We start from the raw sequence: 12116 nt of genomic DNA on the forward strand, positions 1-12116 counted from the left end.
ATTGATTTTCCTTTCACCTTGTGACAAATCAGTACTATAGAAACAGGAAGTTTCTCCAGTGTGTACTGCCACATATTTCAACATAAAGTTATGAATAAATTCAGAATACTGGCAGCTTAACATTCTAGTTGCTTAACTGCTTAGCTCAATTTTGATTTATTTCAACTGGAAAAGCATAAGACTTAATGTCCTGCAAAAAGGCAGGATAGCTCTGGATTTTTCAATAAGCATGCTAATTCTAAGCACTGTAAAAACCTCTATGATTAAAAAAAAAAAAAAATTCACAGGACCATAGTACACTTAAGACTTAAATTCTTCACATATTTGACCCTTTGGAAAAAAATCATTATCAATATCACAAACTTAGTTTTCAGGTTTTTTTTTTTTTTTTTACTTTTTATCAGCTGAATTTAAGATTCGTCAGTAAAGACTTTTTAAAAAATTAAAGCACACAAAAGATAACAAACACCTCAGAAACTTTAAAATTTTTTATTCAACAATGTACACTTATTGTCTCTCAATTTGATCTACAAATTTCTCAAGTTTTTTTTTTCTGATAAAATAAGTAAATCTGGGTATGGTTGTAGAGTGTTTGTAATTTATATTTTTAAAACACTGAACATGATGAAGTAAGACAACAATAAAGGAAGATCATCACGTAACTGACACTTCCTCAGAATCCATGACATCAGAAACAGCTATAGCAAATACCTAAGCATTTAGCAAAAGGGAAAATTTCTGGTCACTGTTCTTATATCTAGAAAAGACCTATATTTTTGACTGGGCAAAACAAACATTGAAACTTTTTTTGAGAGGGGGAAGGGAAAACATCCATTAACATAACTGTACTCCATTTATCATCCATTCCCCTAGATTAAGATGTAACTCAGCTCCTAAGTGCCTCTGCACAAGACAGAGAAATTACTTTGCTTTTCCAATAGGTTCTAAGACTGAACATAAGTGAACTACTGACAGATGCGGAAGAGGAACCATAGCCATCTAAGATGATGCTTGCTACACTCCTGCATTTCTGCCTTTTAAGGCCATGCAATTAATTATGGGTCACCTTTCGAGTCTTAACTGGATGACTTCGTTTTTAACTGCCACTATCAATGAAGATACATATAGAAGGGTTTTGCTGTGTCCTCAAAGGCAACATACTTGATGAAGAAGTAACCCTCTTCTGTACATTGAAAAAGCTATAAAATGGAAATATTTATTTTATATGTAGGAACACGGGGAAAATACCATCAGTAATATCTTCTACTTAAACATATTAGCCTCTCCTACAAAAGTCCTGAAGCAATTAAAAAAAAAGCTTTAAAAAAGATGATTTGACAAAACCTGGGCAGTACATCTATACATTATAAGTACACATACACACAAAGTAAAGCTATTTAGTACATGCACATTGCAGCACTTGAACCAAATGTACCCAATTTCTAAACTTGTTCTAATTAGCTTGGGCAATTTTTTAAAAGATACATGTTATCTTTAAAACCACCTGTGCTTTGATCTTACAAACAACTGAATAATTCTAATCTCAAGCCAGTCAATTCAGTAAACCAAATTTATGCAACAGCAATAAAAGTAAAAGGCTATCCTACCTTTAAACCAGCTTTAAGACATAAAATTGTCACCAAGTTCCATGTGACAAAAAAGGGTCTTTCAGTTTGAATTACTTTCCATTTCTATTTGATCAAATAAACCAAAATATTACTAAGGAAGAGCATCCAATGATTTGTAAAGCTGATAAAACTGCCCTGTTTCAAGAAAAGCCCTTTAATAGATACAAGTCAAGCTCTCGTTTAAATTGAACTTTATTAAAATAGGTGCCAGTTTTCCTCTCTCCTAGTTCCACTGATGAGCTAGCCCAGACCTATATAACTTTGAGCCAAGTTTCCAAAGATGGTAAAGCTAAGAACAGCAAAGTAATAAGGACAAATCGGTCACTTTTGGTAATGACACACAAATTAAACTTTCAAAACATGTGCATAGCTTTATTCATCTACTTAGATCTAACCTTTTCACGGAGCTTCGGCAAAATTCGAGTGTGCAAAATGCATTTCTAAAACGTAATGCAAGCAAAGCTTTCACATTTACACTGGCAGGAAATACAGAGAGAAACTAACAAGTCACATTAGGGAGAATTCAGATCTTTTTTTTTTTTAAAATGACAAGAATTGCACAGTTTATTATTTTGAGACAATTGTTGCAGACATAAATATTTTAAATTTTCTAAGCAAGGTGCTTTTAACAAAATTTTTAAAGTTGGAAAGAGCTGGTAACTTGGATCATAGCTCACGCAGAATTCCAAATTAAAGTGGACTCCATTATCTCCCTACATTTTGCAAACAATGCTTTGTATAACACTTCTTTAAAACACTAAAAGAGACAGCAAGCTGAAACTTTTTTCAAAGCACACAAGAAATGTTTACTTGAAGAAGGTGCTGAGGGGAGAAGAAAAGAGAGTGAAGAATCCTTTAATTATTTCCCATTACAGGACAGCCACTAATAGATTAAGAACAAAAAAGATACAACAAAAAAAGTAAATCACTTCCCCAGCTTATAAAATAGTTCCAGTTTGACAAGATCTATAACTTTAAACAGAGAGCACCAGTTGGGCAATAGAATGAGCATTTCATACTGCATAAAAATTAGTGAGGTGGTAAGAACCATCAACTATCTCAGGCATTACTACATGGCCTTTCCAATTCTTTTTTTTAATATACACGCAAGGCACATTGATATAAAAATAGATCTCTGGCCAACAAATATATTAAATAAGCAAATTAAAATTTTGGCTTTGCGATATTGGCAACATCAAAATATAACCAGATAGCTTTGGCCCACACATCTTTCTCATATTCCTCCACCTCATTTGGTGTTTCCCACCCATTATTTTGGGTTCAATCACCACCTTCAAGTTTGGGTATGTGCTTGAGAAATGACTTTTCTTCTTGTCAAGTAGCATTCTTACTAAAGTTTTCCTTTGCTAAGTAAAAAGACAAGAGAAACAGAATAGTTGGAGTTTTGATTGATTTGATTTAAACTAAATCTGATTGGTTCAGGGCAGCATTATTTCTTCTCTATATACAAACAAAATTAAGTCCCCAGCTTACATAGACAAATGTTTTCTAAAAGATCAGCAACATGTCAATGACACCACATCCTTTAAGCCATTCTTCCCAATTCCTCTTTCTGAGGCAGAGAGAGGGAGTAATAGAAACAAAGCTAAGATTTAAACTATTTTCAGTAGTAGAAGACATTTAAGGCCAAAAAGTGTACTACTATTAACAGAATTCTTATATTCCTAAGTTATTGTCCTTCATAGGCCAATATCAGCTGAGAATTAGTTACTTGTACTGATTCCCTCCCAAAGAGAATTTTATAATTCACTCACTCTTGTTAGTGGCTGTGCTACAGTAAAGGTATCAAAGCAACCTATGGTATATGTATGGTATATAGTAATGTAAAAAGTGCATCACATTCTTGATTTTCAGTTTCTCATAGCAGCAGCAGGATTAATCTAAGACAGAAAACAGTTGTATTTTCATTCTTAAAATGCAACAGTATCTAATGAAATGTATTCAAGATCATGAAAGGATCCTCCTCTATGAAGGATAAATGAAAACAGACTAATAATAATAGACAAACAGGGTAAACTAAAGGCATTCATTCATATTTACATATTAAAACCACTTTTGTTAACACCAAATCTTTACATCTAGCAAAAGAAATAAGCATTTTAAGAATAATGGAGACATTACTAAAGCAGTATCCATTTTCAGAGACTTTGATTAGCACCTGAGGAAAAAAGGGTATATGGAAAGCTATATAATTTGCCCTCAAGTTAGTTTGTTGGTCTGAAGAGTATAACTTTGATATGCACTGAAAGTAAAACTAAATTGGAAAATAAATGTTTGTAGCTAGTTTAGTAAGGCTGTAGAAAAGGGATACTTGGCCGGGCACGGTGGCTCACACCTGTAATCCCAGCACGTTGGGAGGCCGAGGTGGGCAGATTGCCTGAGGTCAGGAGTTCAAGACCAGTCTAGCCAACATGGTGAAACCCCATCTCTACTAAGAATACAAATTAGCCTGGTATGGTGGTGTGCGCCTGTAATCCCAGCTACTCGGGAGGCTGAGGCAGGGGAATTGCTTGAACCAAGGGGATGGAGGTTGCAGTGAGCCAAGATTGCACCACTGTACTCCAGTCTGGGCAACAGAGAGTCCGTCTCAAAAAAAAAAAGGGGGGGGGGATACTGCAGTATTATAAAATGGCTTTAGAACTCTGGACATAACAAAATTGTATGGATAAATAGGGAAGTCTGAATCAGCATCCCAGGATGGCTGTTCCATAGTTTCTAGCCCATAACTGATGTACCATTCCCAGTAATGCAAAAGCAATATTCCAATCATGCTGCACTGGGTGTTTTCATCATGCAGACAACTGAAAATTCTATTCGGACTATTGCTGGCATCCTTTAACTACTTTAAGACCTTTCTTGAGCAGCAAAACGGTGTGAAATTTAAAACTCAGTAAAGCAATGCTTTTGAGTAGAGCCAATGATTCATCACTCTCCCAGGTGGTCCCGGTTCTCACAAAGGTGATATATATTTTAAAAGAAACATTTTAAAATACCAAAACAGAAGCCCACCTTTTTCACCATGAAAGAATCTTGGTGCTCTGTTGATTAATTACATTAGTAAAAATAACATCGATATTAAGAACTAATGTTAAGCTATGTGCCTCTGGCAAACTTAGAGCAGCTATTTATGCTTCTAATCTTTTCCTCTGCCTCTCCCTTTTAAACAAATTATCAAAATTTTCTGGGGATGAAGGGGAGGAGAGCAAATCCTACGTTTTCCTTTCAAATCCAACAGTTAAGTCATGGGTAGGGTTATTAAGATACTGCCCTATCAGACTCTACCTTGACTGGTGTGGCATCAACCAATCTGACCCTAAGGACCATTGTATTTGTCCTATAGCATAACTGTTCTGCACAGTTAACATATTTATACAAGAGGGATCAGCTGTTATTTGAGGATATGGCCCAGTGGCATAACTATACTCGTAATACCTGGAAATTGGACTTTTAACCTATTTCTCTGAAGAGACCCTCGCAGGAATGACTCCCTCCTTATTTACAGTGGAATTTAAATTGAGTAAAGTCCCTTTCCAATAGCCATTTGATACCTGACAGTTTCACACTAAATGGCTTTATTTTAAAAAGTTTACAGCAATTACAAAAGATAAATCATTAGATGCCTCTGATGTGGGGAAGCAACAAGTCTAACAACCAAGTATGAAATTACCCTTATGTAATGTTTTTTGAAAATTTGTATTGTGGACAACTCCCATAGTTGAGGTTTTCCCTAAAACTGTTATTTGTAAAACAATGCAGCACTTTTCCTTTATGAAGTTTCTGCAGATTGAGTAATGACTAGGTAAGCAGATGACTAAGGAGGACAGCAAAATTCTAAAATGGAGAAACTCTCTGGCCATTTATTTCAAAGAAAAAAAAATCTGTTATTAAATTCCTAGTTATTGGAATTTAATCCCCTCCTAGAAAGTAGAGGAGAAAGGGCTGGCTACCATAGATGCTGTAAATACACTTTATGTGAAGGTTCATTACTAAGGAGGTTAGAAGAAAGGCTATGTAATTAACTTCAGTTCAGCAAAGTGAGGGTGAATAAAGAGAAAGATAATACACCCTGTGTGTTTTGCGGGAAAAAGGGATTATTGAGGACACCTACAAGAGTGGTATGTGACACAGAAGCCTACAATAATCAAAACAGATTTAAAAAGAAATCTTCACCCATAATTAGTATCTTCATAGCTATTAAAAAAATAGGTCATAATTTCATTCTTAGTGCCATTTTTCAATACTACCCTTTTAAGGATTTAAACCACCTGACTTTTTTCTGTGTAATGAAAACAAATGGCACAAAATAAATACAAGTTCATTCTCTGAATACTAATGTCTCATACACATTCATTTACTAATTTTTAATATCTCCATCTTTTCCTCACACACACTCAACACACACATACACATACATACACACACACCCCTTTTTCAGTCTTTATAATGGAGGGATGTTAAAAATCCCCTCTAGACTGTATTTGGTTTATGCTACAGTACTAATACTCTGAGTTGGAGGAAAATTCTTTACACCAAACAATAACATGTTATTTAAATGTGCTAAATTAATCACAGCTGAAGTCTGTTTAGAAGCTTACACAAAATAATCAGAAAACAGATCAACTCTTAAGATTTTTTTTTTTAATAAGTGCTCTGTAAGGAATTGTGTGAGGACCTAAGGAGAAAGATTGCAACAAATAGAGTTAAGTGTTACCAAACAGCACAAAGAGATTTGTCCCAAAGTCCTGCTTGTACCTAGGCAATTAAGTCTATTAACCTAATGCCCCCAAAATACTGACAGTTAATATGATGGGGCACTAGGGTTCTCAGAAAGTTAACAGACATTCCTAACTACATACCTCTAACCATATAATCAAGGAACTTTCAGTGGAGAAATCAAAGTGAAATGTTGCATTGTTTCATTTAAAAGTGAGACTCTCCAAAACCTTTGGACAGACAGAGAAGTGATACATTCTTTTTGGCTTCTCCAAACACTGAGGCCTGAGGGATATGGAAAGAAATTAGAAAAGCAACAGCTTTCTAAAGATGTTCAATCAAGTGTTGCTTCTAAGTTAAAAAGCCCAATTCATGTGGGGGCTGGGTTTGTCTTTTTTTTTCATTTTCAAATATATATTCATTCAATCTCTGTACGTCACAAACCCAGAAAGTTTCTTGTGAGTTGTGAGACAGAAGAACTTTAAAATTCCAGGCAAGCAAAATGGACATTTAAAAAGGGGGAGTGGTGAGGGGAATCTGGCCCTAAGGCGACAAGTGGTTACACAAGGCAATTGAACACACAGCAGAACTTTAAAACCTGTAAAACAAACTGGAGCCTTTTTTCCCTTTAATCAACCTTATATGTTTTTTTTAAACTTTTTGAAAATTTTTATTAAAAAAACACAAAAACACAGACTTTTTTCACTTCAGTTATGTGGTATGTTGCATTTTCCAGTTTGTTCAATGCTTTAAAGCTCAAGGATGCCTCTGCTTTCAATTGTACATGGGCCTGAAGCATCCTAGCTTTTGGCAAGCAGGCAGGAGACTCAACAAAAATCAAAATAGGAACAAGGCAGACTAAATGCAGGGCACATCTGTAAACATATTATACATTTGAAAATTACAATATCAGTAAAAGTGATACAGTTTACAGGTGAAATGAAACTATCTGGAACTGGCCTACCACAAGTTTCTGAACCTGGACTGATACAATAAGTTATTTTATATATATATATATATTATGTATAAAAAAAAGTTTTGTTTACATCAAGTGGAATTGGCAATCCATGCTTATACTTTTAAAATCTAAGCAGGGCAGAAATCCAGACTAAAAAGATAGTTACTCTACTCTATGTTGAGTCCAACAGCTTCTTTCATGAACTACTTGTTTTAAAAGCCTCAAATAATCAACAAAACAAGAAAACCCATCCATACTACAGCCACTCAAAACTGGACATTTCTAGGGGTAGAGCAAAAGTAGTTACTTTCTCCCCAAATACCCCAGGGGATCCAGTCTACTTTTATCAGAAGACTACAACTCTTTATATAAATGCCCTGATATTTTAACCTGTATTTGACATACATGGATATACTAATTTCTGTGTGTGTGATGTGATGCTGTGTCAGGCCAGACAACTTGTTATTATGCTACTAACATCACCCAATCTCAATTGGACCCTTAATTTCTGCACACACACACAAAAATTTATTTTAGCATGCTATACACAAGCTGCAGTGCAACAGGATGGCAATGTAATAAGACAGGGCTAATGCTCTTCTCTGCCCCAAAGAAAATTTCCAGAATTTCACATTATTTTCCTTAAAAACCCATCTTGCTCTAGTAATAAAATATATTTATTAAGATATAATTAGAAGCTAATAAGCTCAGAAGTATAGTTTGCATGAAAACACACCTTCTACAGTCAGGGTTTATTACCTTCTCACTGGCTAAAAACATGAAAAGTTTTAGTTTTCATGGACTTTTTACTTCCCCTTTTAGATTTTTTTGAGAAATTAAAAGAGAATTTACAGAAAGGTCTAAGTTTGTCTTAAATGTTTGATGAAAAACAAGGAAAACAGCACATTTAGTGTTAGTGACAGAGAGCAAGTCTGGAGCACCTACAGTTGAAAAGCAGAATATATTTTTGCTCCCAGTTATACAATTACATTAAAATATGGGCACAGGAATATTTTTCCAGATTGTATATCTAAGCCAAATGCTTGTTCTGCAACTTTTCTTTAAATGACACGCATAGATTCTTCAGTTGTTAAAGTCCAATATGTAACTGAAGCCAAGTTAACTATGTACCATCAACTATTCCAGAATTGTAGAACTTCAATGCCCTCCCCTATCCCCCCACCCCACAAAAAATAAATGGAAAGAAATAAAGTATTCCCCCAACACCCCACAGAGGCCGCTTAACTCCTGGCAAGACATGCAAATCATATTCGCTAAAAAAATACACCCTGCTAACTTCAAGGCATTTATCCAGCATTCTCGCAGGGCTTAATTAAAGTAAAACCAAAAAGATCAAGGGAGGAGTGGGGGAAAATGTTGAATCATTCTGGGTTCCCCGTGATTAGTGTATCACTTCAGTCACAGAACAAGATACAGAGATCTTTTAAGTGGATTTGCCTTTCCAGTGGGTCATTTGTTGCCCAAGTTGATGACAGCAGGAACTTTAGAACCACACTTGTTAAGTCTGTATTCATTAATCACTTGCATTCACACTTAAAAACAAAAACTAACAGAAGAAAAAAAACCTATTCAGTACCGGAGATTAAATAACCATGTGTAGTCTCTTGAAATAAATTTGATTCCTTAAGAAGTCTAATTACTTTCAGTTGCCTTTTTTAAATAACTATATATATATATATGTATATATATATATTTGTATATATTATCCTGTGATTCTACTTATGGTTCCTCTGCTGCGTTGAAGATCTAGGAGCATAAAAGCCTTGTGTCCCCCATGAACGATGGCTCTAATGCTGCAGAAAGGTTACGAATAGGCAGTCTGGTCCTTCATTGATCTGGACTATCCATGGCTTCATTGTAAGTGATTATCCTTTTGGGATCTAGAAAGGTTAAAAAATAAAAATAAAAATAAGTTCTAGAACATCAAAATACCCATGTTCCAATAACAAATCCCAAATAACCATCATTTAAATCGCCCCATTTTTTTATGAAAACAAAACTTCAAGCCCATTTCCTCTTTGTACTAACACACATATGATCCAGTTTCTCAACCTGGAAGTAGCTGTTTGGAATTCCAATGAATTCCAAGTACAGGGTCCTCTAGACAGTGAGGGCCTCAACTCCTACAGATCAGAGATGGTTGAGTTCACTTAATAAGAGTTTTATGTACTTCTACTGATTACAAAAGCAGTGTATTTGAAAACAGCAGCCAAAGAAAAAAGCTTGTCACCAATAATCCAATATTAAAAGAAACACTTGGATTTTTCTTTTGTTGTTCTCAGCAAATGAAGTCAAAATTTATTTATTTATTTATTTATTTTTGAGATGGAGTCTGGCTCTGTCGCCCAGGCTGGAGTGCAGTGGCGCGATCTCGGCTCACTGCAAGCTCCGCCCCCCAGGTTCACGCCATTCTCCTGCCTCAGCCTCCCGAGTAGCTGGGACTACAAGCGCCCGCCACTTCGCCCGGCTAGTTTTTTTTTTTTTTGTACTTTTTAGTAGAGACGGGGTTTCACCGTGTTCGCCAGGATGGTCTCGATCTCCTGACCTCATGATCCGCCCGTCTCGGCCTCCCAAAGTGCTGGGATTACAGGCTTGAGCCACCGCACCCGGCCCGTCAAAATTTATTTTAACTAGTGTGGGAACTATCTAAGTAAAACCTGGCACCAAAAACTTGACATTAAATTAATTAGCAAAACTACTAATTCAGTCCTAATCAAGGCTTACTCAATTTCCCACAGTAACACCAGCCTTTATTCTCAGCAGTAACAGAAGCCTATGGATCTTTCAGATTCAAAATATAAAACTGTTAGAATGTGTCTGGACAAAGACTCCAGGGTTATTCTAAATTCTTACTATTTAGCTGCATGCTCCCCTCTTCTGGAGGGGCACTGTTTTTATTATATATATACTATTTTATATACACACACACACATACACGTAATTTCTACCTATCCTAAGAACTTTTTCAAGTATACATGCTTTAAAAAAAAAAAAAAAAAGGCAAGTCAATACAACTGGTTACCCAATAGAAAATTTTAAAGGCCTGAAAATAATATTGGAAAAACTCAAGTCCACTTCAGCCTAACAATCAATCTAGTTTAGTCCAGAGATAATATAATAATATCCTTTCTGGGACTCCTAGGGCCACCCACTGGAAACCCTCCATGAAGAACATGCTCATTCCAAAGAGTTAATGGCCATTTTACAGTAAAGACAGGTAGGTCTACTTTTTCGGGTATATTTTCTTTTCCTTTTTTTTTGGCGAAGTTTCGTTCCTGTTGCCCAGGCTGGAGAGCAATGGTGTGATCTCAGCTCATTGCAACCTCCATCTCTCATGTTCAAGCGATTCTCCTGGTTCCACCTCTCTAGTAGCTGGGATTTACAGGCATGTGCCACCACGCCTGGCTAATTTTGTTTTAGTAGAAATGGGGTTTCACCATGCTGGCCAGACTGGTCTTGAACTCCTGAACCTCAGGTGATCCACCTGCCTCCACCTCCCAAAGTGCTGGGATTACAAGTGTGAGCCACCGTGCCCAGCCTGCAGGGTGTATTTTCCAGTCTGTTTTTTTCATTTGTTTGGTAAGATACACAGAAAGTAACTCCAGAAGAAAGAGCAAAGTTGGGAAATCAGGGGAACCTACATTCTAGTCCTGCCACTTTCTAGTTTATAGGAACCTCACTGGAACTCATTTTCCTAATACGTAAAATAAGAGAATTTCTTACACATTTCAAGTTCTGAAATTCTAGGAATTTCACATGCATCTGAAACTCACTTGTATTAATGAGCAAAGTAAATGAGGAATAGGATACAATTCAGTTCCATGGTTCAAAAACCCAAATCTATTGTCAGTGACTACTACAAAACTCTCACTTTATTTCATGTATTCCACAATAATCATATTTTAATATATTCAGGAAGAAGGTACACAATAATCAGGATAATCTATTTTAATTTTTAATCATCTTTTCAGAGAATATCCAAGCCCAGATAAGGCTCCTATAACAGCTAATATTTTTCTGAACTATGAATTTCAGTTCTTAGGCTATTTGTTGTCTACCACACAAATACAGAGAAAGACCAGCCAAAGTGGAAATACTTATTCATGTTGGTTTCCCACATTAAAAACATTTATGGCTTGTCTTACTTTCATAACCAGGAGGGGAAAAAAAATCATTCGTATCTTTACCTAGTAGGTAAAGAATACCTTCCTGTTTTTTTCACTTACAGTATTGCCCCATCCTCACCAGTCGTGGTATGGTAGTATCGTTTTGTCGCTTTTTCTTTTTTCATATTCACTCTTAATACTATCACTTTTTTTTTTTCTTTGAGATGGAGTTTCACTCTTGTTGTCCAGGCTGGAGTGCAATGGTACAATCTCAGCTCACCGCAACCTCCGCCTCCTGGGTTCAAGTGATTCTCCTGCCTCAGCCTCCCGAGTAGCTGTGATTATAGGCACCTGCCACCATGCCCAGCTAATTTTTGTATTTTTAGTAAAGATGGGGTTTAACCATGTTGGCCAGGCTGGTCTTGAACTCCTGACCTCGGGTGATCCACCCGCCTCAGCCTCCCAAAGTGTTGGGATCACAGTTGTGAGCCACCGCGCCTGGCCCTACATTTTTTTTTTTTTTTGAGACAGAGTCTTGCTCTGTTGCCCAGGCTGGAGTGCAGTGGCATGATCTCAGCTCACTGCAAGCTCTGCCTCCCAGGTTCATGCCATTCTCCTACTCAGGAGGTGGGACTATAGGCACCCGCCATCAAGCCTGGCGAATTTTTT

At 36.4% G+C, this 12116-nt stretch overlaps 2 protein-coding genes across 2 annotated transcripts in view; one reads left to right on the forward strand and one right to left on the reverse strand.

Annotated features, from left to right (window-relative positions):
* Positions 1-12116, forward strand: part of TP53I13 (tumor protein p53 inducible protein 13) — a 343577-nt gene that overhangs the window by 13076 nt on the left and 318385 nt on the right. The gene's annotated exons all lie outside the window — the stretch shown is intronic.
* The window catches only part of NUFIP2 (nuclear FMR1 interacting protein 2), a 40348-nt gene continuing 28706 nt past the window's right edge, over positions 475-12116 (reverse strand). Inside the window, exon 4 of the mRNA XM_050763321.1 lies at positions 475-9221. Within this exon, the coding sequence (XP_050619278.1) occupies positions 9169-9221 (53 nt within the window). The 3' untranslated portion in view covers positions 475-9168. The remainder of the gene's footprint in view (positions 9222-12116) is intronic.

The sequence above is a fragment of the Macaca thibetana genome, chromosome 16 (assembly GCF_024542745.1).
Source record: "Macaca thibetana thibetana isolate TM-01 chromosome 16, ASM2454274v1, whole genome shotgun sequence".
NCBI lineage: Eukaryota > Metazoa > Chordata > Mammalia > Primates > Cercopithecidae > Macaca > Macaca thibetana.